The 23,273-nt window shown below is 40.7% G+C and overlaps 1 protein-coding gene across 1 annotated transcript; it reads right to left on the minus strand.

The window, feature by feature from the left end:
• Positions 1–553: 553 nt before the first annotated feature.
• On the minus strand, positions 554–23,266 carry RPA1 (replication protein A1). The gene is made up of 17 exons (XM_086763209.1): positions 23,177–23,266; positions 22,808–22,855; positions 22,468–22,546; positions 21,828–21,936; positions 20,901–20,989; positions 16,127–16,213; positions 14,961–15,093; positions 13,923–14,025; positions 12,724–12,792; positions 12,388–12,580; positions 11,155–11,294; positions 9,358–9,506; positions 7,934–8,066; positions 6,703–6,879; positions 5,317–5,424; positions 1,941–2,027; positions 554–1,571 (listed from the first exon to the last, which is right to left on the minus strand). The coding sequence occupies exons 1-17, from the start codon at positions 23,207–23,209 to the stop codon at positions 1,464–1,466; spliced, it is 1,845 nt and encodes a 614-aa protein (XP_086619335.1). The 5' UTR covers positions 23,210–23,266; the 3' UTR covers positions 554–1,463.
• Between the last annotated feature and the right edge of the window lie 7 nt (positions 23,267–23,273).

Here is a 23,273-nt window from a genome sequence, read left to right on the forward strand (position 1 = left end):
GACAAAGAGGAAATAATGGGAAATAAAGGGCATCAACTGAATACATGAAGAAATAGTGCTCTACAGAGACAAATAAATAAATAATTTTCAGTTCTGCTACCAGAGACCAACTGCAGTATTGCCTGGATGCTTGGAGCTGTGCAGCAAATGCCAAGCTGTGAGCTGCAGCCAGGGAACACATAATTAATGTGATTAGGAGCACACAGAGCTAGCATGCTCTGCTGACTGAAAAGCCCAGTAGCATAATTACTGTTTTCTGTACTAGCTCTATGTCTGAACAAATCTCAAAGCCTGGTTAGTTTTAGACTGCTGTGTAAACGTCAATAAAAATCCCAGAAGTGCCAGCTCATCAGCATTCTCAGGCACAGAAATGGTGAAAATATCACTGCGTTTCCATACCGTTAACATCAGGCGAAGAAGTCTCCATTCTTCAGTCTAACCTTAGAGTTTGTAATAAGGTAACATCTCCCCCAAGTGAATGCTTATTATGAAAGCTAATTAATTGCTTTCCAGTAATGAGAAGTCTTTGGTGTTCAAAGAAAGCAAAATTCACTACACAGGAATTAAACAGTGTTTATTGAAACAAAGCTCCCCCCATTTAAAGACCTGTTTCTGATTAACATCATTACAAATAAAACCAAAGAAACTGAACATACAAACATACAAAATATCTATAGGCAGGAAATGTGAGCTAAAATAAGTCAAAATCTCATCGTATTAATTGAAGAGAAAACTAAAGAAATGCTTTGTAGTTGCCTAGATTTCCCTGGGGGATGGAGAGTCAATGCTTATCTGCCTTCCTCAGAAGAGACAATTTTGATTAATATCAGACCCATCTGACTCAGTCTATTAAACCCTGAAGGAAGGATATTCTTCAGATATAAGAGATATGTCTTTGATTAATAATTCTACCATATTGCCATTCCAAGCATTAACAACTGCATGGCACCTGTAGAAAGAGAAAGCCTTTGAATTCTATGGGAAGGATCTAACTTGCGCTAATAGACCTGCTCTCCTTCGTCCATATCTGAGAGCTGTATGACACTCTTCCTCCTACCCTCTGCTGAACAAGTTGGTGTCAAGGTTGTCACTGCTTTCTTGCAAAGAAGACACAATGATTATATAATACAGCTTTACATAAAGTAAGAAAGGAAAGTAACTTCAGGCATTCTGAACGGTTTGTCTAAAGACCCTGGCAATCTGTCTAGAGATTCCTCTTTAGTGCTGTCACAGCTTAATAGACCACAACCATCTACAATACCATGGCCATTAGAGCACACTTACCTACCAGGGCCATATCTTCAGAGAAATGCATTAAATCACATAGCCCACTACGCTGGACTACCATGCATGGTGTAACTAATGCCAAGTTGCCACACAAAGGGTGGGGAAAGAGTCAACGTAATATCATCTATTGAGTTTTTCCTGGAAGTTCTAGCTTCAATCAGTTAGCACCAGCCTTCTCACCCTAGTTGAGCATTTCTCCTGATGCTTGCGATCAACCTCTTGCTGTATTCTCTGTAGTTCACAGGTTTCACATCCATTGCTGTAGCCTTGATACGAGATTCATCCTGTGAAAGAGAAATATGGCATATAAAAGAAGACGCTAAGCACTACAGGCATTTGGTTCTAACCTCCTTCCACCTCAGGAACTCACTGCTCTTGGTATCAGGGTTAGCTGGGAGCTCAAACTTGACTCCCAGAGCAGCTACAGCAGCTTGTTTTCATTTGAAACAAGCCAGGCTTGATGAACCTGGGAGGGAGCAGTGTTAACGACAGTGGATCCCTCCTCCAGTGCTCAGGACCAGCAGCATTTGTGTGAGCAAGTATCTTTGGAAACTTCTCCCCACAAACATCAAAGGAGGGAGCCACCTCCTATGGAGACAAGCCAAACTACAAAAGCCACATGCGACATTATTTGCCTTCTGGGGGATACTTACATTGTAAGTCTCCAGCTTTACTCGGATCCTGAACTCATACGTGTTGAAGTTTGCATTTTGGAACACTTCTTCAAATGCCTGCTCGTTCTGTGAGAAGGACAAAGACAAATATCAAGCTTCCAGTATTACCATGAACTTTCAGAACAGCTCATCTTTTGCTGATGCTGCCTAAATGGTGGAACTAACTGCATCACGTAGGCTGAACTGAATCTTCCAAAGTCTAGATGTCAAAACCATAACTTAAAGTTTTTAAGAAAAAGTTTAGTTCAAGGTGAAAACATTTTAGCCACCTAAACAAGATAACGTACAGTTGCACCGAATCTGCAGCCAAGTGTACAGAATGAAAATACTATAAATCTACCTGAGACGCTCAGGCTGCTTAACTGGCCAATTGTGATGTTCTGCTATGACCACAAACACTGACAGAGTTAACTATTTCCCTGTTAATTGTCTCATTAAGCATTCAGTTTCCCTGCTTATCCATCAAGGCTGTATGTACCCTTCACATCCTGACACAGACCTATTTTAGGGGATGTTCTATTAAAAAGTGGGTGCATGTTTTGAACATGCTTTTCTAACCATTAGAAGACTCTGTCATATTTATAACATAAGCCGCTTCTAATTACCATATGAACACTAAACATCATCATCGTTTATAACAGACAATTTGTCAAAACAGTAGAAAAGCAGCAGACAAGTTGTGGAGACTGTGGAAAAAAAAAAAGTTTATTTTTGTAAAAATTAGTTGTAAAAACCTGTGCTGACACTCCTCAAAAACCCTGCAGCCCCACGATGACACAGACAAGTAATTATTAATGCATTTATCTACCAGATGCACTTTACTTGATCAGTCAATCCAGCAGCAGACAAAGCATCTGATCGGGAATTGAACCCACCTCGGTTTCACTCGTACTCCAAGCGTTACATCTGCTCTTTTTAAATGCACGCAGCACTATTTTACACTACACAGTGATTCTCCTAAGGTTTAGGAAAGCACAACAAATGAAGGTGAACAGGAGTAGCTAGTTCCACTGACTGCAAAATTTAGGGCATATCCTTCCTGAATATTAAAAACCCCTTCTTCTGACCATCGTATGGATTAGAGGATAAGAAAACTCGCTTAATAAAGCATTTGGCTTCTGTTTCCAGCTTTGCCACAAACTATGCTAACCATTAGTGAGTGGAAAATGCCGTTAGCATACCAGTCACTGCTACCCTACATTATCTCCTTTGGTAACAAGCAGAGTGGAGAAGGAGATTAAAAACTGTGCGTGCATGTCGACGCTTAGCACGGTCACTGGCAGTACGCAGACTCAATTCACTCTGTGAGCAGTGGAAAGACTCCCGCCAACTTCACAGGATACTGCATCAGGTCTTCAGAGAAAAACCATTAAGAAAAGCTTACTGAAAATGCATCAAGTACCATTTTTTAAAGGCTCGTAAAAGTGTCAAATCAAAAACAATTTCTCCTGGCACACAAAGCATTCCTGCTCAAGGGTTCATTCCATATTATATCCCATTTTCTAGCCTCAGCCATTTCTATTAGGCAGCTCTTCAAAAGACATCACGTTTGCACTGTTACACAGGATCTGCTGTCTCTCCTTCCCCACCCAGTTCTCTTCAGCATTAAAAGTGACTGAGAAATTATGTTTGAACTCTAGCAGAGATTAAGCACAACTGAAGAAAGAAAATATTGACAAGTTAAGGATGCCTGAAAATGGAAATGTAAAAGTGCAAGCACATCTAATTAGAATGCCCTAGCAATACATCTTCCCACAGAACAGAGGCGTGCAGCCTTCATAATATCCCAAAAACTCTGAGCAGCCCAGAAGCACAAGCTGAGAGACAAAGTGCAGGAAATTTAAAAAAAAAAAAATAAAAAAAAAAAAAAAATCATTCTTGCATGCAGTTACAGGAAAACTAGCCCTGCAGAAGCAGATGAGGTCTACAACAGTGTCTCAGGACAACAGCCTCAACGATCCCTCCTGCTTCATTTCTCTCCCACAGCCAAGCAATGGGTTAACCAACAACCGGTCCATCTACGGAGCCCTAGTATCAACCAGCCTCAGCCTGCGAGCGCAGCAATGCTCACGTGCAATTCCAGAATTGATTACGCTTTCCACATCATCATTTAAAACAAAAACAAAGCCACGCAGATTTGATATAGCAGACAACTAAAATATCAGGAAAAGATTAGTTTGGTTGGAAGAAAGAAAAATGCAGCAGAGAAACTTAATAGTGACAAAGTGAGGAAAATACTGTCTGTCAGTGTTTAATGGCTTACAATCTTAAAAACTGTTCTAATCTGTCAAACAAAGATCGCTTAAGCATCTCTGCCAATGACCTATTTTACAAGTCATGATTTTCATATGACCCACGAAGTTTCTGAAAGTATTTGGTGGGGAAAAAAAAAAAAAAAGAGCCTTCAGAAGTGGGCTAACATGTATTAGTGCAAAAAGCTTCCTGCCTACTTACAAAGATACATACAAAGTGTTCTGGAACTTTTTGGTTTTGTAAACAAATTTTTGGAACACATTAGGGATAACGTTGTTAGCATTCACAGCAAAAACAGGGGTTTTTTTTTTTTTCAGATTCTTCCAATCTAGGTACAACGATAAAACAGCCTGTCCTTTCTGTTGCAGTCAACGTGTTAAAGCTGTCAGCCCTCTGAAGGCTGTGCTACCGGCAAGTAAGCAGGTGCCTCTCAAGGTTCAGGTGGTAAGGATAGGCTGATCTCTACCTCTGAACAACCAAAAGAGCTCAGCGGTAGACAGACTGACTGTGGGAGCAAACTATGGGGGAAACCAGGCAAATCTCTGTTCTCCAGGCAGATGGCCCGTGGAAAATAATCCTGAGGAGAGTAAACAAGTCCCTGCCAAGAACTTCAGACTAGGGAGAAGCAATGATTCGTGAACTTGTAGAAGATACTGAAGTCCAACATCTGGAGAACAACCTTGGGCTGCCAGGCCCCTGAGCTGGCCTATCACTTAGAGAATGGGCAAGATCAAATTCTTGCCAAATGAAGCAGAATATCCCTTCTCTCATGTTGCACTTTTGTACTTGTTTTAATAACGCTGTTCCTTTCCACAGCAGCTACACGAACATAAACGCACTGCCTTTGTCACCTCTGCTGACTCTGGCGTGCTATGCGTGCACACGCAGGGATGAAATCATGCTTTCTCCTGGATCACACACCATATAGCTTTCTTCAAGTTGCCTTCAGTGTCAACATTACAAGAATATTTCCTTACCAAGGAAATCAAGGAGGATCAACAAAAAAAAGCATGAAATTTGAGGGCAGCCCAACAACAAGACATGTGAAGCACAGTTCAACTTCCAGACATTTACTAAAAATGCAATAGCCTAATTGACTGACCTTTTCCTTCAGTTCTCCCAGGAAAGCTGCATTTTGCCCAAGAATGAATTCTGCTGCCTCTTGGAAACAAGTCACCCACTGATACTCCAGACAGTCTGCAATGGTCACCTAAAAAAGAAAATAAAAGTCACTTCATCCAGTTGCCTATCCCTCAAGGAAGAAAGATGACAGTACAAAATAAAGACTTATTTCACAGCTAAAGAGAGTTTTAAATTGCCAGTAACTATCAGAGCCCTATGCACCAAAGGTACCGAGGGCAGAAGGCAGTGACTTACTACCTTTTTTTTTTTTTTTAAGCTCCATAGAACGTCAAAGTAAGTTAACGCAAGTTAATATTGACAGTACGCTGTGTCACAGGAAAAGGCCAACAAGATCACAGTGGTATCCACTGATGGATATTCAGCTCCCTTCCACTGTCACTGATGAGCTGTGAGCAAGAACAGGTAGCCCAGAACAACCACCACCAAGGGGGACACCAGCAAAACTGCCATCTTCATTTGCTTCGTACACACCCGAGTACTGGAGCATAAACACGTGTAATACTATGTCATGAGGAAACTATCAAAACATTCAAGGACAGAGCAGTAAAAAGATCAAGTACTAGCCTCGCATGCATCTCCTGGCTGCTTTGACAATTAGGAATGGGAAAATAGGAGACACACTGTTCTGAAAGCCACTACTGTGCTCTCAGTATCCCCTTCACATTCTACGAGAATGATTCTGCTATGTAAAGTCGTTCATGCATTCCTAGAAGTTATCTGCTAGGAATTATTCAGAAGCAGTTTGTGTTTTAGTGAGACTGCAGGGATAGTTCCCTTCTCTCTGCATGCCCACCTGGCACAGCATTTCTAAGAAGCAGATACAACTCTAACTTACGCTGTAAAACAGAAGCGGGTTCAATGCTTATGGGGTAAGCAGGCATCACAATAATAACCCTCACACAACTTTCTCAGGCAGGCTCCATTAAAGCATGAGACAGAACAATACCTACCAAAAAAATTGTACTAAATATAGGTAGCAGCTGTAAAAGTGCAATTACTGCTCTCCAGAAATGCCATTTTACTTCAGTTTATCTTCACTACTGAAGAGGCGTAGGCCATCTGTACTCTGCACTGCATAGTACACTTGGAAACCAGAATCAACTGAGCTAGCATCAACTTTTTGGCAACGAGAAAAGCTTTTAATTGGAGCACTAGGAAAACAAACTGCTAATCAGCTCAATGAAACACTCTTCACTCAGGTACAGCATAAAAGCCATTTAAAAATCCCCTAACCCACAGGCACCACAGATAGACAAACAGCACTCTTGCACCGCATTCTCTCAAAAGATTTTATTTGGACCGTACAAGCAAGAAACACACGCTCTCCTCTAATCCTTTTACTTACTAGAAGCATCATGCGGTACTTGAAGTTGGGGAATTCACGATCGCACTTTTCGCAACGGTACAGTCCATTTTGTTGGTCTATCACTTTCTTGTTGCAATCCTGAGAGGGACATGCCTGGTACATACAGTTCTCTTTGCGCAGATGTACAACTGTGCCCACACAGCTAAAATAATCCGCCTAGGAGAGTGAGTGTGCAACATTAGCCTCCAAATACTCAATGTTTTCCAATTCTGAATTAACTACAAAGCAAGGCACCCATACTTGGATATTTAGGATTAAAAAGCTTAACAGCTATGGATTATTGGGAAACTGTAAATGAACCCTTCTGTTGCAATCATTTTCAGGCTTCCATTATGTTAAATAAAGCCCCTACAGCAAGATTATTCTGTGTTTCCATTGCAGGAAACTCCAATTGCTAGGTTTTCTTTAGATAAAGCATATTTGCTTCTCCATTGTGCCTGTTCAAATCTCTACTTTTTCACAGGATTAGGATTCTGCACTTGCCTATGCTTCTTTTGGGAGCCAATACAAAAAACCAGAAAGCCTACTGTGTAGTATTACAGATAAGCATTTGATTAAACTATAGCCTACAGAACAAAATACCCACTCACCACACTCAAATAATCATCCTAATGGTTTAAGACCACGGTCAAGTCTTTCAACAGATAAATAGAGGTTGCTTAAAAAGCATGTGCAAAAAATCTCGCAGAAAATAGCTGAATTACTGGTAAAGTTTTTTCCTTAGATAGACGCTCTTGTGTATCCCAAACACCTTAGCACTTAAGTTTTGAAAAAAAAAAGAAATTAATTAAAAATAAGTCAAGAAGTAGTATAAACCTACAGAGGTTACTGGACTGGAATGCCAGAGATCTGAGTTTTATTCCTAGCTTTCCTATTGACCAAGTGTGCACCCTTGAAAACCACTTCCTCCTAATGCACCTTCTTCTCCTAGAACACTTTGTGCTATTTATATAAGCATCTTTGGGGTGAACTCCCCCCTGCCCCCATTTATACAAGGCTTAGAATTCTCTTGCAAACATAGTATCATGTTGCAGCATCAGCAACACGCCTGAATTTATATGAGAAAAGTTATTTAATAGCATAAATTCTGACCGAGTAAGCACACACTGCTCAACAACTGGACTACTTCAATAAGCAGAACGCCTGCATAAAGTCTAGCTTTTTATTTTCTCCCCAATACACAAGGCTCGTACCCAGTGGCCATGCTTACCTTATCTCCTTGTCCCAAATTCTCAGATTTGGCTTCAAACAAAGTTTTCCAATTGGTATTCGTCCCAGACGCTGGCCCACCCCTCACATCAGAGATGGAGGCACATTCCAGAAGCTGCCCTTCGGAGTCGAACCTGGAACCACAAAGATGCACTTCTATTTTTGGATAGCGGACCAGACTTATCAAAAGCTTACATTTAGTTTCATGTACTTAATACATGAGAGATTTTTTTTTTTTATCAATGATTGCAAAGGAAACAATTACAATAATTTGTGTATATTGCAAACAAAAATAGCATTTTAGAATAAGTTAATAGTCCGACTTAATTAGCACAGTATTTTACAAAGCCACAAAAGGAGGACAGCTTTGTTCTATATAACTGCAATTTGTTTGCCAGCTAGTGGTCAAACCACACACTGCATGCTTCTTAAAGGCAGTCAGATAACAAGATTTAAGGGCATCAAGATATTTCCATAATTAAAATTAAATTACACGGTACCATTATTGTCACAGCAGCTTTGAAAGAAAAAGCAAATAGCATTGAACAGATTACGCTTCCTCTGTTTAAATAAGAAAGCGCTGCTTTTCAGCAAAAGGTTGTACTGCCATCCCATTGTGGTGTTTTTTATGATTTGAGAAACACACCAACAACACAGAAAAACTGAACTTAATTGAAGTGTGACAGTAATAGCCAAGATCCACAATCAATTTTATCTTCAACAGCTCTCTGAAGTACCTGAGAGCCACAGCTCAATGACAAATGGAGAATGCCATTATGTTTTATCCACGTTTGGGTGATTTAACTAGAACCTGAAAACCCAGAATTTACGAAACTGAGGCACTTAACCCTGTTCATACAAAGGCCGCATCTCACCATATTAGTACTTACAGCAGACAATTTAGCAGCTACCTACAGTAGAAGCAACAAACCAGCAAGAAATCACTTTGTTTTCCTGACAACAATAGAAGTGTTATTTTGCTATCTGAAAAACATCTGATAAGGAATAGACACTGGAAGAAGGCAACATAGTTCCTCCAGTCCATACTAACTGAGCGCGTATCAGATTCCACACAATGGAAAAAGCCTGTGAAAAAAATATTGTTCTCTCAGATAACGCCTCCAAGTGAAGCTGGTCAAGTCTGATTTCATGCTGCCTCCCAAGGCTTTGGGTCAGCATGCACTACTCCCATTTCAATTTTTCAAGGTCTGTCACAGAATTATAAGTTTTTGAATTGGACAACTTAAGAAGGACAGCCTTTCACGCTTTCAAGGCTTTCAAGGAAGAGAAGTTTCTATAACCCTGGAACCTACATCATCTGCTACCTTCCTTCAGTACCATACAGACTGCTCAAGTACAGAGAAACAGAATAAAACAAATACTCTGCAGCAGCTGGAATGAATCGACATAAACACACACTCATACCATCCTCGGAGCTTAAAAGCCTCCGGGCTATCAGGGTTGATGACAACTGTACTGGAGGACAGGACAGACAGGCTTCTACCACCAAAATCAGAGACTCTGGCTCCTTTGATGGCTACCACAGGTTGTCTAGAACCATCAAACTGTTCAGCCTGTGTGTGTGAAGAAAAAAACAGAAAACGTTAGTAACACGCTACAGTGAAGGTACTGAACTTGTGGTGACAATTCACGGATCATGACAAGAGAGCAAATCTGAATCCAACCATCTCACTGTATTTAGAAGGTAAGGTTTTAAACGGTATCAGTAGGAGTTTAAGAAAAGGCATCTAACAATTAAAGCTGTAATCCTAACACTCCATTTCCTGGGCAACCAGAGAATCCCTAAGTCACACGACTGGTATGGAAGAAAAGGATTGGTCCCCTCCATAAGGAGTTTTACGCAAGCATTTTAGAAAGGGAGATGTGTTACAGGAATGAAGGTTTCTCATCACAAGAGAAAGTGTTTGGTCAGATCAGACTCTTCAGATAGAACAACTCACTTGGCTTACCTGAGCCAACCATGTCTCTTCTACTAGAACTAAAATAGTAGAAGTGTAGCATATGCTGACCAAACAGTTTTTCTTGACTTTCCATTTTCTGGTTTTGATCTCATAAAGCTACTTTAATGCTGCTCAATTGCCATCAGTTTGTTATCTGAGTAAAGTCCGACACTAACAAACAACCTCTTAGCATGAGAGAGGTTTTGAAAGGTATAGATTTTCTGGACCCCACATCACTTAGCAAGCACAGGGAGGATCATGCACTTAAAGATTACAAGCGAGCTGGAGTTAGCAGTAGCATTCACTGTATCCAGGAGATGCAAAAAGAACACAAAACATATCCCAGCAGTTAGGGCAATGACTGTTAAAAAGGAGACAAGAGATTCTAACCTTAACTGTGCCAGCTGCAAGCCATACGTCACTTCCCCTCAATGCCTGTTGTTGTATCTACTCTACAAGCCAAGAGATTTAACTTGGAAAATGCAGACCCTGGTCTCTCATGGAAGAGTTATGCCAAGAATTGATTACCAGTAGCCACTCCTATAAACAGTCTGGTTCAACCTCAAAACCTTGGGATACTTCACTTTACTTCATTTCTATCAGCAGGTGGTTAATGGTGTTTAGCTACCTACAATATCAGTGCACTTGATCATTCAGCCACAAAGCATCACAGTCAAGCTGGCAGGATCACTGCCATTTTATAGACTGAAACATAAATCCCTAGGTGTCTACATCGCTGGAAAACAAAGTAGCTTGTTAAAACGGGTAAAGAAGCAGTTTACTGCAACTACTCAAACTTTCAATTCCAAGGTTCTGATGCCTTAAACTCCTAGCCTGAGATACAGCCTCTCAACCCTTTAGTTAAGCAGCCATTTATGCAGGGTAACATGTATCCCACCCTACGAATAAAACTCATCTCAAATGACACAGCTGTAGCCACTGGGCTTTTCCATAATCAAACTGCAACTCGTATCCTCTCCTAAGCCAGAAGCCTGTTATCTTCAGTCTTTGGGCTCGAGACATAATGTCTGCAGTTGTTCAGAACATATTAGTCAGATCATGTCAGCAGTTTGTCAGAGAAAGTTTAAGAACATCACACCTGAACGAAACAAGACAGTCTTTCACCTTCTCTCTGCCTCTGATCCTTGAACATCCAGGACTTTACCCCAGTGCTATGCCCATCTTGGATGACAAGAGCACATTAATTTCCTCACCCTACACAAAGGAACCTCTGCTTAAGAACAGGTAAGAGAGCACATACCTCATTTCCCCATAGCGTAGCTGTCACCAGTTTCCCCGATGTATCCATCAGATGCACGTTCCTCTTTGACACCTCTCTATTGTTAGCTTTCACTGTAATTTTAGTGACATCTTCATAGCTCTTACAAATTCCAATTACATCTGAAAAACAGTTACAATTTAGTTAGAGTTATTCAAGGGTCACAACTGGGGAATACGAGATCACAAGAGAAGAATTCAAACCTACTGTCAGATTTTTACCTTGTATCCTAGCTCCCTATTCAAATCAAATCTGATATGGAAATTAAGTGTATTATGGTAGGAATGCTCCACTACAGAACTCTTCAGTGCTTTAATTTTGTTGATGAATTCATTAAGATATTCATGAGTGCCAGCCTCACCACTTTAGCGAGATCAAGGCACGGTACTATCTTTTCTCATCACATTCTGTCAAAGGACTTCAGCCCCGGTCCTGTAGCACGCACTTTTGCTGTTTAAGCACAAGTCTCTCAGGTAAGGAGCTTCAAAGTGACTGTAATACAATGAAGCAACTGGCTAGTGCCTTCACTACAGCCCCGCTACCGTACGCGGCAACTTAAACATGTCTGCACGTTTGGGTAGCAAGAGCTAACATAATCTCCTTTGCTCTCCCTACAAATATACCATTTTTAATATTACATAGCTACCTTTAAAATTCCTAGCTGAACGCCTCTGAATCACAGGCATCTTGTGCCTATGAAACCTGAGAACCCTCGCCCCCACCCAAGCCTCTGATTTTTCCGGAGTACTCTGCCCAACAAATTACAGAAAAACAAACCTCCGATACTTCACAAAGCAAGCCAAAACAGTCATGCAACTTGGACTTGGATGCAATGAATTATGCCAAAATCACTACAGAGATAATTAGATAGTGAAAGAAAGCAAGACCACAGAAGGTATGTAATGCACACGTGCTGAGCAAGGACATTTTTCTTTCAGCCCTTTTCTGTGGAAAACAATGATCACAGTACAATAAACAAGGATCATTTACCGTCTTTAGTTTGAAGCAAAATCATTATATATTGTTAGCAGAACAGGGCACAGACATTTTAACAGGAAAACTGCCTGAGGTATTTTTAATGGCAGCCATCACTGGAAAACTTCATTTAAGAGACCACAACACGAAGTATTGTATGCTCACTACCTCCCCAGGATTCAGGATACAACAGTAAAACTTCAAAGCTTTAGAGCTTGCCATTTTGCTGCTTAGACTGACCAACAATTGAGTCTTTGGGTGTGTTCTCCAAGTCAGAGATGGATACAAATTCAAACTGAACAGATGGAAGATGCTGGGCATCATCACAGGGCACAACTGAAGTCTCATTAGTGAATGTAATCTCATAGTCATTCTTAACAGCTGTATATTGCTTGTTAGCAGTCTTCAAATTGCCTTTGGTAAAATAATATACCTACAGGAGAAAGCAGTGAAACAGAGGATGCTATCAGAAGTCAGACAGAGAAAACAGACTGTGTTCACCTTTAAAAATCCTTGCTATGCTAAGTTCCTCTTTTCTAGCTCATGGCAGTCTATGAAAGCACAATGCTACCATACCTTGTTCAATTCAATGAGTGGAAAGAACTTGTCTGCTTGATCATTGAATGCAGTAGCTCTAATCTCACCCTGCAGAAAAATAGGAGAGCTGGTCAGAACTGAAATTTGGCATGAAAAAAAATAAAAAGAAATCTTTGCAGTGTTAAGTGGCATCAAATTCTACAGACACAGTGCGGTCTGCCAGGCTAGCTCCAGGCATGTGACAAACAAACAACATTCTCCTCACATTTGTAGTTACAGCTAAAACAACATATTCTGCACCTGACCATCAAATCTCATATTCAAGTCTCTTTAATATATCTAGAGCTTCAGAATGAAAGGTATAAAAACTACATATATCCTATTTACACCTTGGAAAAGGTACTCTTAAAGCTGGCATTAATTGCCATTACATGCAAAAAAAACCCCACTTCAAATAGATCACACAGATCCACAAGTTAGCATATAAGGTATTACGATATCTCCCACTCATACATGATGTCAAGTCTTTAAGTAAGAATTAGTAACAATTATAAACTCACTAGATACAAATATTGGTTTTTTTTTTTTTAAATCTGAAAACAGACAGTATGCTGAGAAAGCAAATGCCTGATGACAACACTTTACATTATTAACCTCACATTTTATACTCAACATCGTCTAGCAGAATCTTGTTTGTTTTCACGACAGAAGGCTGTAATTTGATAAGAGGTCTGACAAACTGCAAGTTCAGTTAGATTAACCAGATCCCGTTCCCCAAACAAACCACAGATGAACTCTTCAAGTATTACAATAATTTGTACTCAGATTTCCTCACGAAAATGGAAGTTCATAACTCGGAGGCAACGCTCCTCTCACTCCTTGTTTTGTAAGGTGTCTCTAAGCAAGGATGAGACCTCATTCTCAATCTACGGGAAACCACCTCAGTATGAGGTTGTCAGTTTCCATAAGCAACTGTATTTTGAAGCTGCAAAAATTTAGTCACCCACTACAGACTTTGATGAAAAATAATCAGTAATGCCATGCAGTTAAGACTTCATTCTCGATAAAAACTGGGTCGCTGATGCTCAACTTAATGAATACAGGAATACAAGCTTCAGTCGTAATAAAAAAAACCAAACCCATTTCCTATAATCCACTTTATTTCCTCTATTCTGCCTTTACGAAGGGTTCATCAGCATCTGGCGTACATTATCTTTTCCTCAACATATGACACTTACGCTTTCATCAACTAGCTCTATAGAAAAGAGCTTTCCTTCACCACGGGAGTTGCTCCACGTGCGGATCTGGCCTTTTTGGGTAACACGAGCGCAAATGGTCCACCTGAAATCATGCAAGAAATCACTGTTCTGTGTCTTTTTTTTTTAAAAAAGAGATTGAATTTACAAACCTTCGGAACTGGAATGTCACTATTTAAAAGCCAGAAGCTTTCCACTGCACCTCAGTAACTCTACCTGCTTTTCTGCTGCTTTCTATTTTAATGGCCTAGACCATTAAAAGCAGAAAGTCACAGAGAAAGCAGTAACAAAGCCAGCCATAAAGCATTTAGTATGATAATAGTAGCGAACAATCCTTCCACATAGAAGCAGGCCTCAAATCTTTTCCTCTTCAAGGGTACATTTCTCATCCAGCAGTTTGCCTGTTCTGAAAAGCCATGCTAAAACTCAAGAGCTCAATTATAAGATTCGCATTTAACTTGGGTAATCAAATCAGTTTGCATAACTTAAAAGTGTCATTCACAAAATAATTACATCCTCGTGCTTTTCAAGAGAACAGTAGCCAAAGTGAATAGCTTACTGAGCTGTTTTGTCATTAAGTTACCAAAAAGAAGGTTGCTTTAGGAAAAAAGAAAAGCCAATTTATTTTCAACTAAAATATTAAAAACCTATCAAGCTCAGCATGGTAACTTGACCAAGACAATGCAAAAGCAAATCTCAGATTGTCAGTGCGCTGATGACAAAAAAAAAAAAAAAAACAACCCAAAAAAAACCCCCCCTCACAAACAAAAAAGTCCCCCAAAACACAAACAAGAAACAAAAAAAACCAAAACCAAAACGAGTACAGCTGTTCTTGTGGAGAGTTTTTCTGTTTGTTTGTTTTGAAGTGTTTTTTCAGTTTTGTTTGTTTGAAGTTAACCAATAAACTCAAAAGAACTCAAAGAACGATTTGACAGAGATTCATATATGAGAAAGCAAAAAGAAGCTATTGCTCCCTCATGCCTGTGACTGAGTAATACTTGGCAAACCACGGTAACTCACTTAGACTGGTATGGGTTCAAGCTGGCAATCGGCACCACTTTGGCCTGCGATCCCCCTGGTGTCTTCAAGGAACTTGGAGCGCTGGCTTTACTGAACTGGTTTGAGGGAGCGTGGTACTTTGGAGCAGCAGGACCTTTCAGAAACCACAACAAAGCATAAAGAATTTCAGCCTTGCAGGCAGAAGCCGGGTTGAAACCAACTCAGTTACACTTAACACCGGGTAGGTACTGAAAGCTCCATTTATCGCGCTACGTGGGCACCACAGAGCAGCTAAAAGTTTGCTGAATCACTTCTGCTCTTGGTCCCAAGTATTTTCTAAGCTGCAAACTGCCGCAGAAGAGACACATTCAGACCTTTGAAGCATTTACACTGGAGGTGGAGACGCATCCGGAGTCAATCACTTAAACGCAGTCTAAGTGGGAAGTAACTAGTTAGCAGTAAATTCTCTAAAATATGGCACATCAAGCTTTAGATCTACACCATTCAGGGAGCAACTAAGGGAACAGCATATGATCAGCTTTAAGGAGAGGAAGGAAGAGCTTGTTTTCTGCTGCAGTAAGCAAGTGTCAAAATTTTACTATTTCAAAATACTTTTAAAATGTAGGGGTAAAGAATACAGACAGGTTAAAGCAGTACCAAGAGCTACGACTGACAATTTTTTTTCTTCAAAAAAAAGTCTACAGGCTGACATTTAAATTGACTGCCTTTTTCAGCATCTCACTATTTTAAGTCTTGATAAAAAAAAATATTTATAGATGTACTACCACATTACTTCAGTCCTGTACCACCTGAACTGTTTGGCCTCAGTATCTCAGCACTGATAACATGCCTGTTGGCCAGTTCCAAACTGCGGCCTACTTGGGTGTCCACAGAACAGGTTCAAGAACGCAAAATCATGTCAAACTGGATGTTCAGCTTCCAATGCTTCAAAGTTGTTTCCTATTTTTTTCCCTTGGGGAATAGGGACAGATTTTTTTCCCCTTTTTATTATTAAATCCAACTGTGGAGTAGCCTCTTGAGAGAATTCACCTTTTTAAGCTACGGGTTAGTCTTTAACAAAGCGTTTCTAGTGCCCTACCACTACAGAAAGGATCCTTTTTAAATTTAAGCCCTAGTTTTGTACTGCACAAACGGAAAACAGAATTCCTGCCCAGGATTACTCTTACCTGCTACTGACAAATTGCCATTTTGTTGCTGTGGCTTGCTGGGCGCAGAGTTTGCAGCTGGAGCTGAAGAACGTTGCTGCCCTTGCCCTGGCAATCAAATGGAAAGAAACCATACAGTATCGTGGGGAGCACAGTAATTAAAATTACCCTTAAGTCTTTTTAGGAAATAATACTTGCCTGAGAAAAATAACTTAAAACACGGAGAACACTACGCTAAAATTCAGGTGTTAAAAGCCATAGCAGTAGCAAGCTCTCTGTTGAACATTATTACCATGGAGGAATTTCAGTCAGATCTCTTTCCTCAAGCAACTGCTTTCTACTTCGAAAGAATTCAGGGTTGACAGTTATTTAAAAGGACAGCACTGAAGTAATCTTGACAACTTCTCAGTTTTTACAGGCTTCTATTGCTCTGACAGGTAGTTTCTGCTACTACCTAACAGCCAAGATAAAATCTGTAAGAGAATTCCCTCTTAAAACTCAGAAAGAGCCAAAAGCACACTGGGTAGACTCAAAGCTGAATTTAACACAAGGCAAAGAGGACATCTGCTATATTTTATTTCCAAAATATGAAGACATTTAATGTGGGGATGATGGAGTCATCATTTCGGCATTCACAGGGTCCCTCTTGGTACACAGCAATATACTACATAGGGAGTAAAGTGATGCCATAATTAAGTACATATTGTGCTTTTTTTTAGATGCCAGGACTTTTACTTTCCTTATATTGATGATAAATTCTAAGCGAAAGAACAGAGTAACATATCTAGAGATATAGTATATTAGAAGACTAATCTACCATTCAAAAATCTGAAGTCATTTACAGAATAATTGTCCTATCATATTTTGCCTCCAGATGAGAAAACAGCAAACATTTCTGTATTTTTGGGTGCAACTAACTCTTAAGTCACCAGCTTGCAGTATTCCCAAGGCCTGAGCAGGCAACCCCCCCCCCCCCCGATTTGCGGTATGAGGAGTAAGATAGTCAGAGAAAGTGGAAAAGAAGGTCAGCTCTATCCCATAAGCATCACAAGGAACAAAAGCAGAGAATCCCAGAACAGAACGGCGGGGAAGGATGGCACAGAAGGAAGGTAAAGGAGCAGAAACATCACAAGGAGATCCTGATGCAGCGTTGCCTGATGTTGTACAGTCTACAGAGGTAACCCTCTGGTTATTTTTAATCCACAACAAGGTCCTTGCACAAAAACCAATCTGCTCCTCTAACTTGCCGCAGTAAAATCACATAAGTGAACCGGTGACAGCGGTCTCCCTGGCAACAACGTGACGTCAAACAGCAACGTGCATTTGCTGCGGAATCCGCTAGATGGAGAAGCCAGATTTCACCCCTGCTCAGCTGCCTCAGGTACTCTGAGGACCCAGCCGGGGTCAGTGCTCAACACCCCACATTAATTTTGTATAAGAATTAAAAAAAAAAAACAAAACCCTGACAAAAACAAAACCACAATAAAATATGTTAAGAGAAAAATATGTCTGGACAGGGAGAGAATATTTAAGAATAGGAATGTGCATATTGAACAGCAAAAGACTTCCTTGGTACTTTTGTTCCAGATGTTTTTTCCCCTAGCATTTTTTAATTAAACAAACAAACAAAAACACCACACCACCAAAAAAATCCAAACAAAAGACTACATTAGAATATCTGTGTATTATGAAATAAAATCACGTTTTAATGGTTGCCTACCCATAGCCTGGTGTTGCTCACCAGATTAAGAATATATTAACACATCTATACATGTGTTCCAATACGGAAGTGGCAGAAATATCACTCCAATTTTCTCTCTTGCTTGTAGAGTCTAGGGACTCCTAAGCTATGATTTTTGGTGGCTGGTGGGCTACAGATCACAGAGGGTGCTCAGAAAACTGACTCCTCTGCCTGGTTTTCACTGTTAGTTTTTATTAGCAGAAGCTGGAAAAACCACTTGAAATACCTGATCACATTTCTGTTAATATACTGGGTTAGTCAAACCCAAGACCTTTGGCCAAAGGTAGCCACACAGCCTGCTCTAACGTAATAGCTGTGTAACAACAGCCCTGTGCTTCCAATAATTTGTTACCAAGAGGTCCTGCTACAGTGCCATGGTGACGGAAGACGTGTCCCAGAACTGAGAGGCAGCACGTAGGGAGGAAGAAGAGGAGAGAAAACGCACTTTGAAAGAACGCACACCAAAAGGCAATGGTGAGAAGGGAAGAAGAAAGAGTTGAAGTGCACGTATAAGCATACAAACATTTCAATGCTGAAAGGTTATTGACAGAAGTTAAACATAAGTAGCAAGTTACTGCCACAGTAAGAAGAAAGTCCAGCATCAGAGTCACTTGAGTGAGATTAATGACAGTAATTACGTTACCATCTAGTTTTCAACAAGAACTAAACTGCTCAATCTTAATTTTCAATACTATTATGAAATGCTGCCTGAAAAGTTTTTATGATATGTGTTAAGAAGATTGTGTCTCCAGCTTCCTTGTTAGGCAGATTAACCTCCTACTGCTCAAGCGTAAAGTGGCCAAAAGCCAGCTTCTCATTCCCCGGGTCCTACTGTGGTATTAGTCTAGAAAAGAATATTCCTCACTCCTAGGTCTAGCAATTTGAGATCTGTACTTCAAGTAAGACCAAAAGCAGGACTAAACATTCTTAAGATACCTGAACCTTTTTCCATGAAAACTGCAAAGTGCTCTTAGATGCTTATCTGCATTAGCTGAGATTTCCCCAAAAATATACATTCTTAATATATCCAAGAACTTAAAGAATCAACTTGAAATATGCCTCTGCCATTTTATCAAGGCCGTCACGACAAATCAGGCAGCCCTGCAGAGCAGAAAGGCTGGGTTAGGCATACCTTAATCTAAACTATTACCGTCTTCCGCAACTGAAATTTTATTGCATATAAAATAAAAAAGGGTTATTCTGCAACCTTCCTACGTCATCGTTAAAATGAAATACACATCACATCAAATTTGACATCTCTTAACCATCTAGTGCAAGACCACACTTACTGTGAACAAAGACCTGCAACGCCTCCAAAAAGCATTTAGATTTTAAAACTTCCTTGCTGAGTACTTTTGGAAGCCCAGAGAAAGAACACAACTTCGATCCAAGCCACGGTAATTTTACCAAAATGTACACTCTTAAAGGTATATTTTCAGCTCAGTTCTGTAAGATATCACATTCCCAGCGTTTCTAAGCAACAATACGATAACTGAAAAACACTGTAGTTCACAAGCTCTTGTATCACACAAGCAAGGGAAATGGGAGAAAGACGCAAACCAGTCTGCTCAATAGCTATTCTGACAATTTTGGTCTCTACAGCAACTCTGGGATTAAACCATAAAATCTGAGATGTCAACACATTTTTTAAACAGCAATTAGCTAAGTAACTATCAAAGGAACAAAGGATTCTTTAGGCTCATTTAACAGACGCCCCTCAAATTCCCTAAGAAAAGTTAATGAAGAAAGATGTCTTTGCCTTTGCAACAAAGTCCAATTTCTACTTCGACTAGTAAAGTAGATTTTTAACCAGAATGGCAGTGTCCCGACCATCACTGTTTGTCCAAAATATCATACAGGAAACCACCACTAATGTGGTACCACCACCACTGATGTGCGGTCCCTTAGTAATAAAAATATATGAATTAACTTCCACCAGGAAAAAAACCCAATTCTTCAAGAAAAGCTATTAAATTTCGGCCATTATCTGTATCTGTCAATGGCAGAACTGTTCAAATGTTTTCTTTGAATGCTTATTATCTGCTCTCTTTTTTTAAAGATCAGAGCTGGAAGAACACAACATATTTTTAACATAGCTCAGAGGAGGAAAAAAATAATAAATTCCAAAATTGTTTGCCTGAAAACTGTAAGCTCAGCACATGAAAATGAAGAACATAGTTACATATGCAGCATAATAAAACCAAAAGATCCATGGCAGGTCAGATTAAGGTCCACCCAGCGCATTATCGTTTTTCAGACAGCAGGGCAGGAACGGGTGCTTCGGGAAGTCTGTATGCGGGATGTGTTTTCATACCAGTCTCTCATCTATGTACTTTGAGCAATCTAAGTTTTAGTGCTTCCTGAACCTAACATTCATGCAGAGGATGTATTGTTATGTTTAACAGCCTTTAATGGATTTTTCTTTCACATCTAATTGCTTTTTGAACCTGTGCCAATTTTTGGCACCTACCTCAACGAGTTCCATCATTTAACTCTGCGCTGTTTGGGAGTGCAATACAGCCTTTGTTTTAAAACCACTACCTGACAATACGAGAACTAAAGAGCATCACATGAACGTAGCAAAGAAAGAGACATTCATCATTCTTTATTCATCCCCTCCATGGCATCTTACAGTTTCACAGTTCAGTATTACACCTTTGTCCTGCTGTTTTCTTTCCAGACAGAAGAAATGCTGATCTATTTGGTTACTCGTTAGGAAGAGACATAGAATAGCTTCTGCATACTTACTGGAACTCTAGGTAGAGACTGCTAACGTGTAACGGACACCTGTCAATGTTATTGTAAGGTATAGACACTTCCCAATACCATGTAGAGACTGAAGCTTCAGCCATAGCGCAGAGTTTATTAAGATATGAACAAAAGCCATTTTGTATTACACAAACAGAAAGGATTTTAAAGATCTGGACATGGCTGTTCCCAGGCATAAGAAAGCTGAACATGTCTGCTTCTTTTTAAGTGAAAGAAACAGACAGCTGAAAGGTTATTGTAACAGTCAGTCTGTTCAGAAAGTATTTGTTTACAGAGGACACTCACCTTCATTGTACGGCACTGGGTTGCCAATATTCCCACCAACCTTATCAGCAGTTTTCAGAACATTTACATCCATCAGTATAACCACTCTCCTACAAACACAGAACAGACAGCAATAAAGACTTGCACTCCCTCTGCAAGTCTATCAGACTCCGAATATCCCTTGCTGCAGATAACAGAACCAGCCATTAGGGGCTGATTCTTCGGATGAGGGATCTGGAAGACAAAAGCTCTCCACTGTCAACTTAACCCTCTCATGAGGTACAAGTAGGCTTGAAACAGTATCACATTTCGTCAAGGACAGTCGATAGCAGGGTGAACGGGCAAAAAAAAAAAAAAAAACAACAACGGCTTGAAACAATATGGTGTTTTAGAAGTATCAAAACCATGCCAGACTTCACAAGAGAGAATATATTCCCTGCCTCAAAAGATGTCGTATTCCCTTCACAAAAATGTTGAATAAAAAGACACGGAACCTCGTTTGTATTCTCTTAGACACCTACATAGTTTTTCCTATAATCACTTCACTCAGATCCCTTCTCATTTTGCAGTATCATACCTCCCTCCTCTCAAATTTTCATAAAAGACTGGATTCCACAACACCTAAGTAACACGTAGTCTTCACTGTTTCTTTTCCACTCAGGTAATTTTAAGTGAATTTTAATGAAACTTAGTGTAATTTGGAGTATTCCAACTGGAAATCTTCAATTACTAAATCACTGTACTAGGCATATCTGCACCCACTGCAGTCACATTCTGTAAATTTCTTCTATTGCTTGGGCTGTGTGCTTTCCCTCCTGCACCCTAAAGATTGAGTATTTTCAGATAATCCTAATCAAAAGCATCTGGTCTCTGCCTAATCACAAAGGACAGAGCACCCGCTGCTGCAGCTGCCTTTCTGTTGAACTGTACTTAAAGAAACATATATACCTTCCATCTTTCAGGCTGTTGACAATGAATCTGTTAACTTGACAAATACATTGGGCTGATAAACGTTCCTCTTCCACAAGAGAGTTCAGCTGCGTCGCCAACATGAATGCTGCAGAAACAGAAGAAAAACATTGAAACAATTAATGCACGCCAGCCTTAAATGGCTGCCATGGCTGGCCACAACTTTCCCAGCCAGGCTAGCATTGCATTAGATCTACAGTCTGCTCAGCTCGTTAACACACAGAGAACAGTTTAACCACTAACAAGTCAACAAAACTGTATTTATTCCTCAAACTTCAGAGTGCAGTCATAGTTAGAATGATCACATATCAAAAGAAGTCAGAGAAAAATTAAGCTAATTTACTTTAAAATCACTGAAACAAAAACATGCACAGGTTTCCATATTCTCATTATGCCCTGTAATGAGTTAATTCCTTAAAGCTCACAAAGAAAGTTCCAGAAGAGAAAGCTGTCCAAACGTTAAAATGCAGTTGCACGCTTCAGTCTGTGGTTCGCATGTATGTCACACTCTCCTTCAATGCTCGTTTCACTGCTATGCACCTAGACACTAGACCGAAAACTTTAGCACCATTAGCATCTCCACGCTTACAGAAATCTCACTGCAGCTTGTCGTACTTACAGGAGAGCGTGTTAACGCCATCACTCATCAACACTCGGTAACGCGGTGGCCCGTTTCCTGTAGCAATAGCCCGCGTGTTCTATAGAGGAACAACAGATTATTAGTTCTCATCTGTTCAGAAACTCTTCAAAGATATGAAGTGACATCACTAGCAAATGATCTATCTATTCAGTTTTGGGGTTTTTTTTGAGCACTGATATCAACAGTGTAGCCCATGTTACATACAACAAAATTAAGAGTACGCCAGCCGTGCTCGGCTCCTCTGCGCAGGAAGTTCTGCTGCGCACAGAAGCCCGCGCAGTCGCTAACAGATTGGCACAACAACCAACGGAGCACTCACAATGACTTGCAGCACGGGCTTGGAGACGTTCTCCCCCTGCATTATGGCCTGGAGAAAAAAAAAAAAGAAAAAAAAAAAAAAAGAGATCCTCAGAAAGGTGCCGCCGCCACCACCACCTCGCTCAGGAACGCCTCCAGACCCACAGCTGAGGGGGAATGACCGCGGAACGGCCAGAGACACGGGGGTGACCGCCACCGCCGGACCGGGACAGGGCCCTCCCTACCTCCCGGGACAGGGCCCAGCTCCGGGCCTGGTCTCTGCCCTCAGGACCGAGGAGAGACCTGGCGCCGGGCCCCCTGCTCCTCGGCCCCGGGCCCGACCCAGGCTCCACCGGGGACCAAGCCCCCAAGCCTGCCGTGAGCCCCTCACCGCGATGGCGCCCTCGCTCAGCCGCACGCTCATGGTGCCGCCTCTCCCGCCGCGCTCCGCCACTGCCGCCAAATCCTCCCGCCGCCTAGAGCCGTGC

The sequence above is a fragment of the Chlamydotis macqueenii genome, chromosome 19, assembly GCF_036417535.1.
Source record: "Chlamydotis macqueenii isolate bChlMac1 chromosome 19, bChlMac1.mat, whole genome shotgun sequence".
NCBI lineage: Eukaryota > Metazoa > Chordata > Aves > Otidiformes > Otididae > Chlamydotis > Chlamydotis macqueenii.

What these genes read in the sequence shown, in the direction of transcription:
- RPA1 (XM_086763209.1), bottom strand. Translation starts at nt 23,209, where the DNA reads ATGAGCGTGCGGCTGAGCGAGGGCGCCATCGCG. An exon ending in TGGCAATTTGTCAGTAGCAG is followed by an intron (nt 15,094 to 16,126) that starts GTAAGAGTAATC and finishes GGTTTCTGAAAG; the next exon opens with GTCCTGCTGCTCCAAAGTAC. An exon ending in GCTTTTAAGCTCCGAGGATG is followed by an intron (nt 8,067 to 9,357) that starts GTATGAGTGTGT and finishes TTGTGGTTCCAG; the next exon opens with GTTCGACTCCGAAGGGCAGC.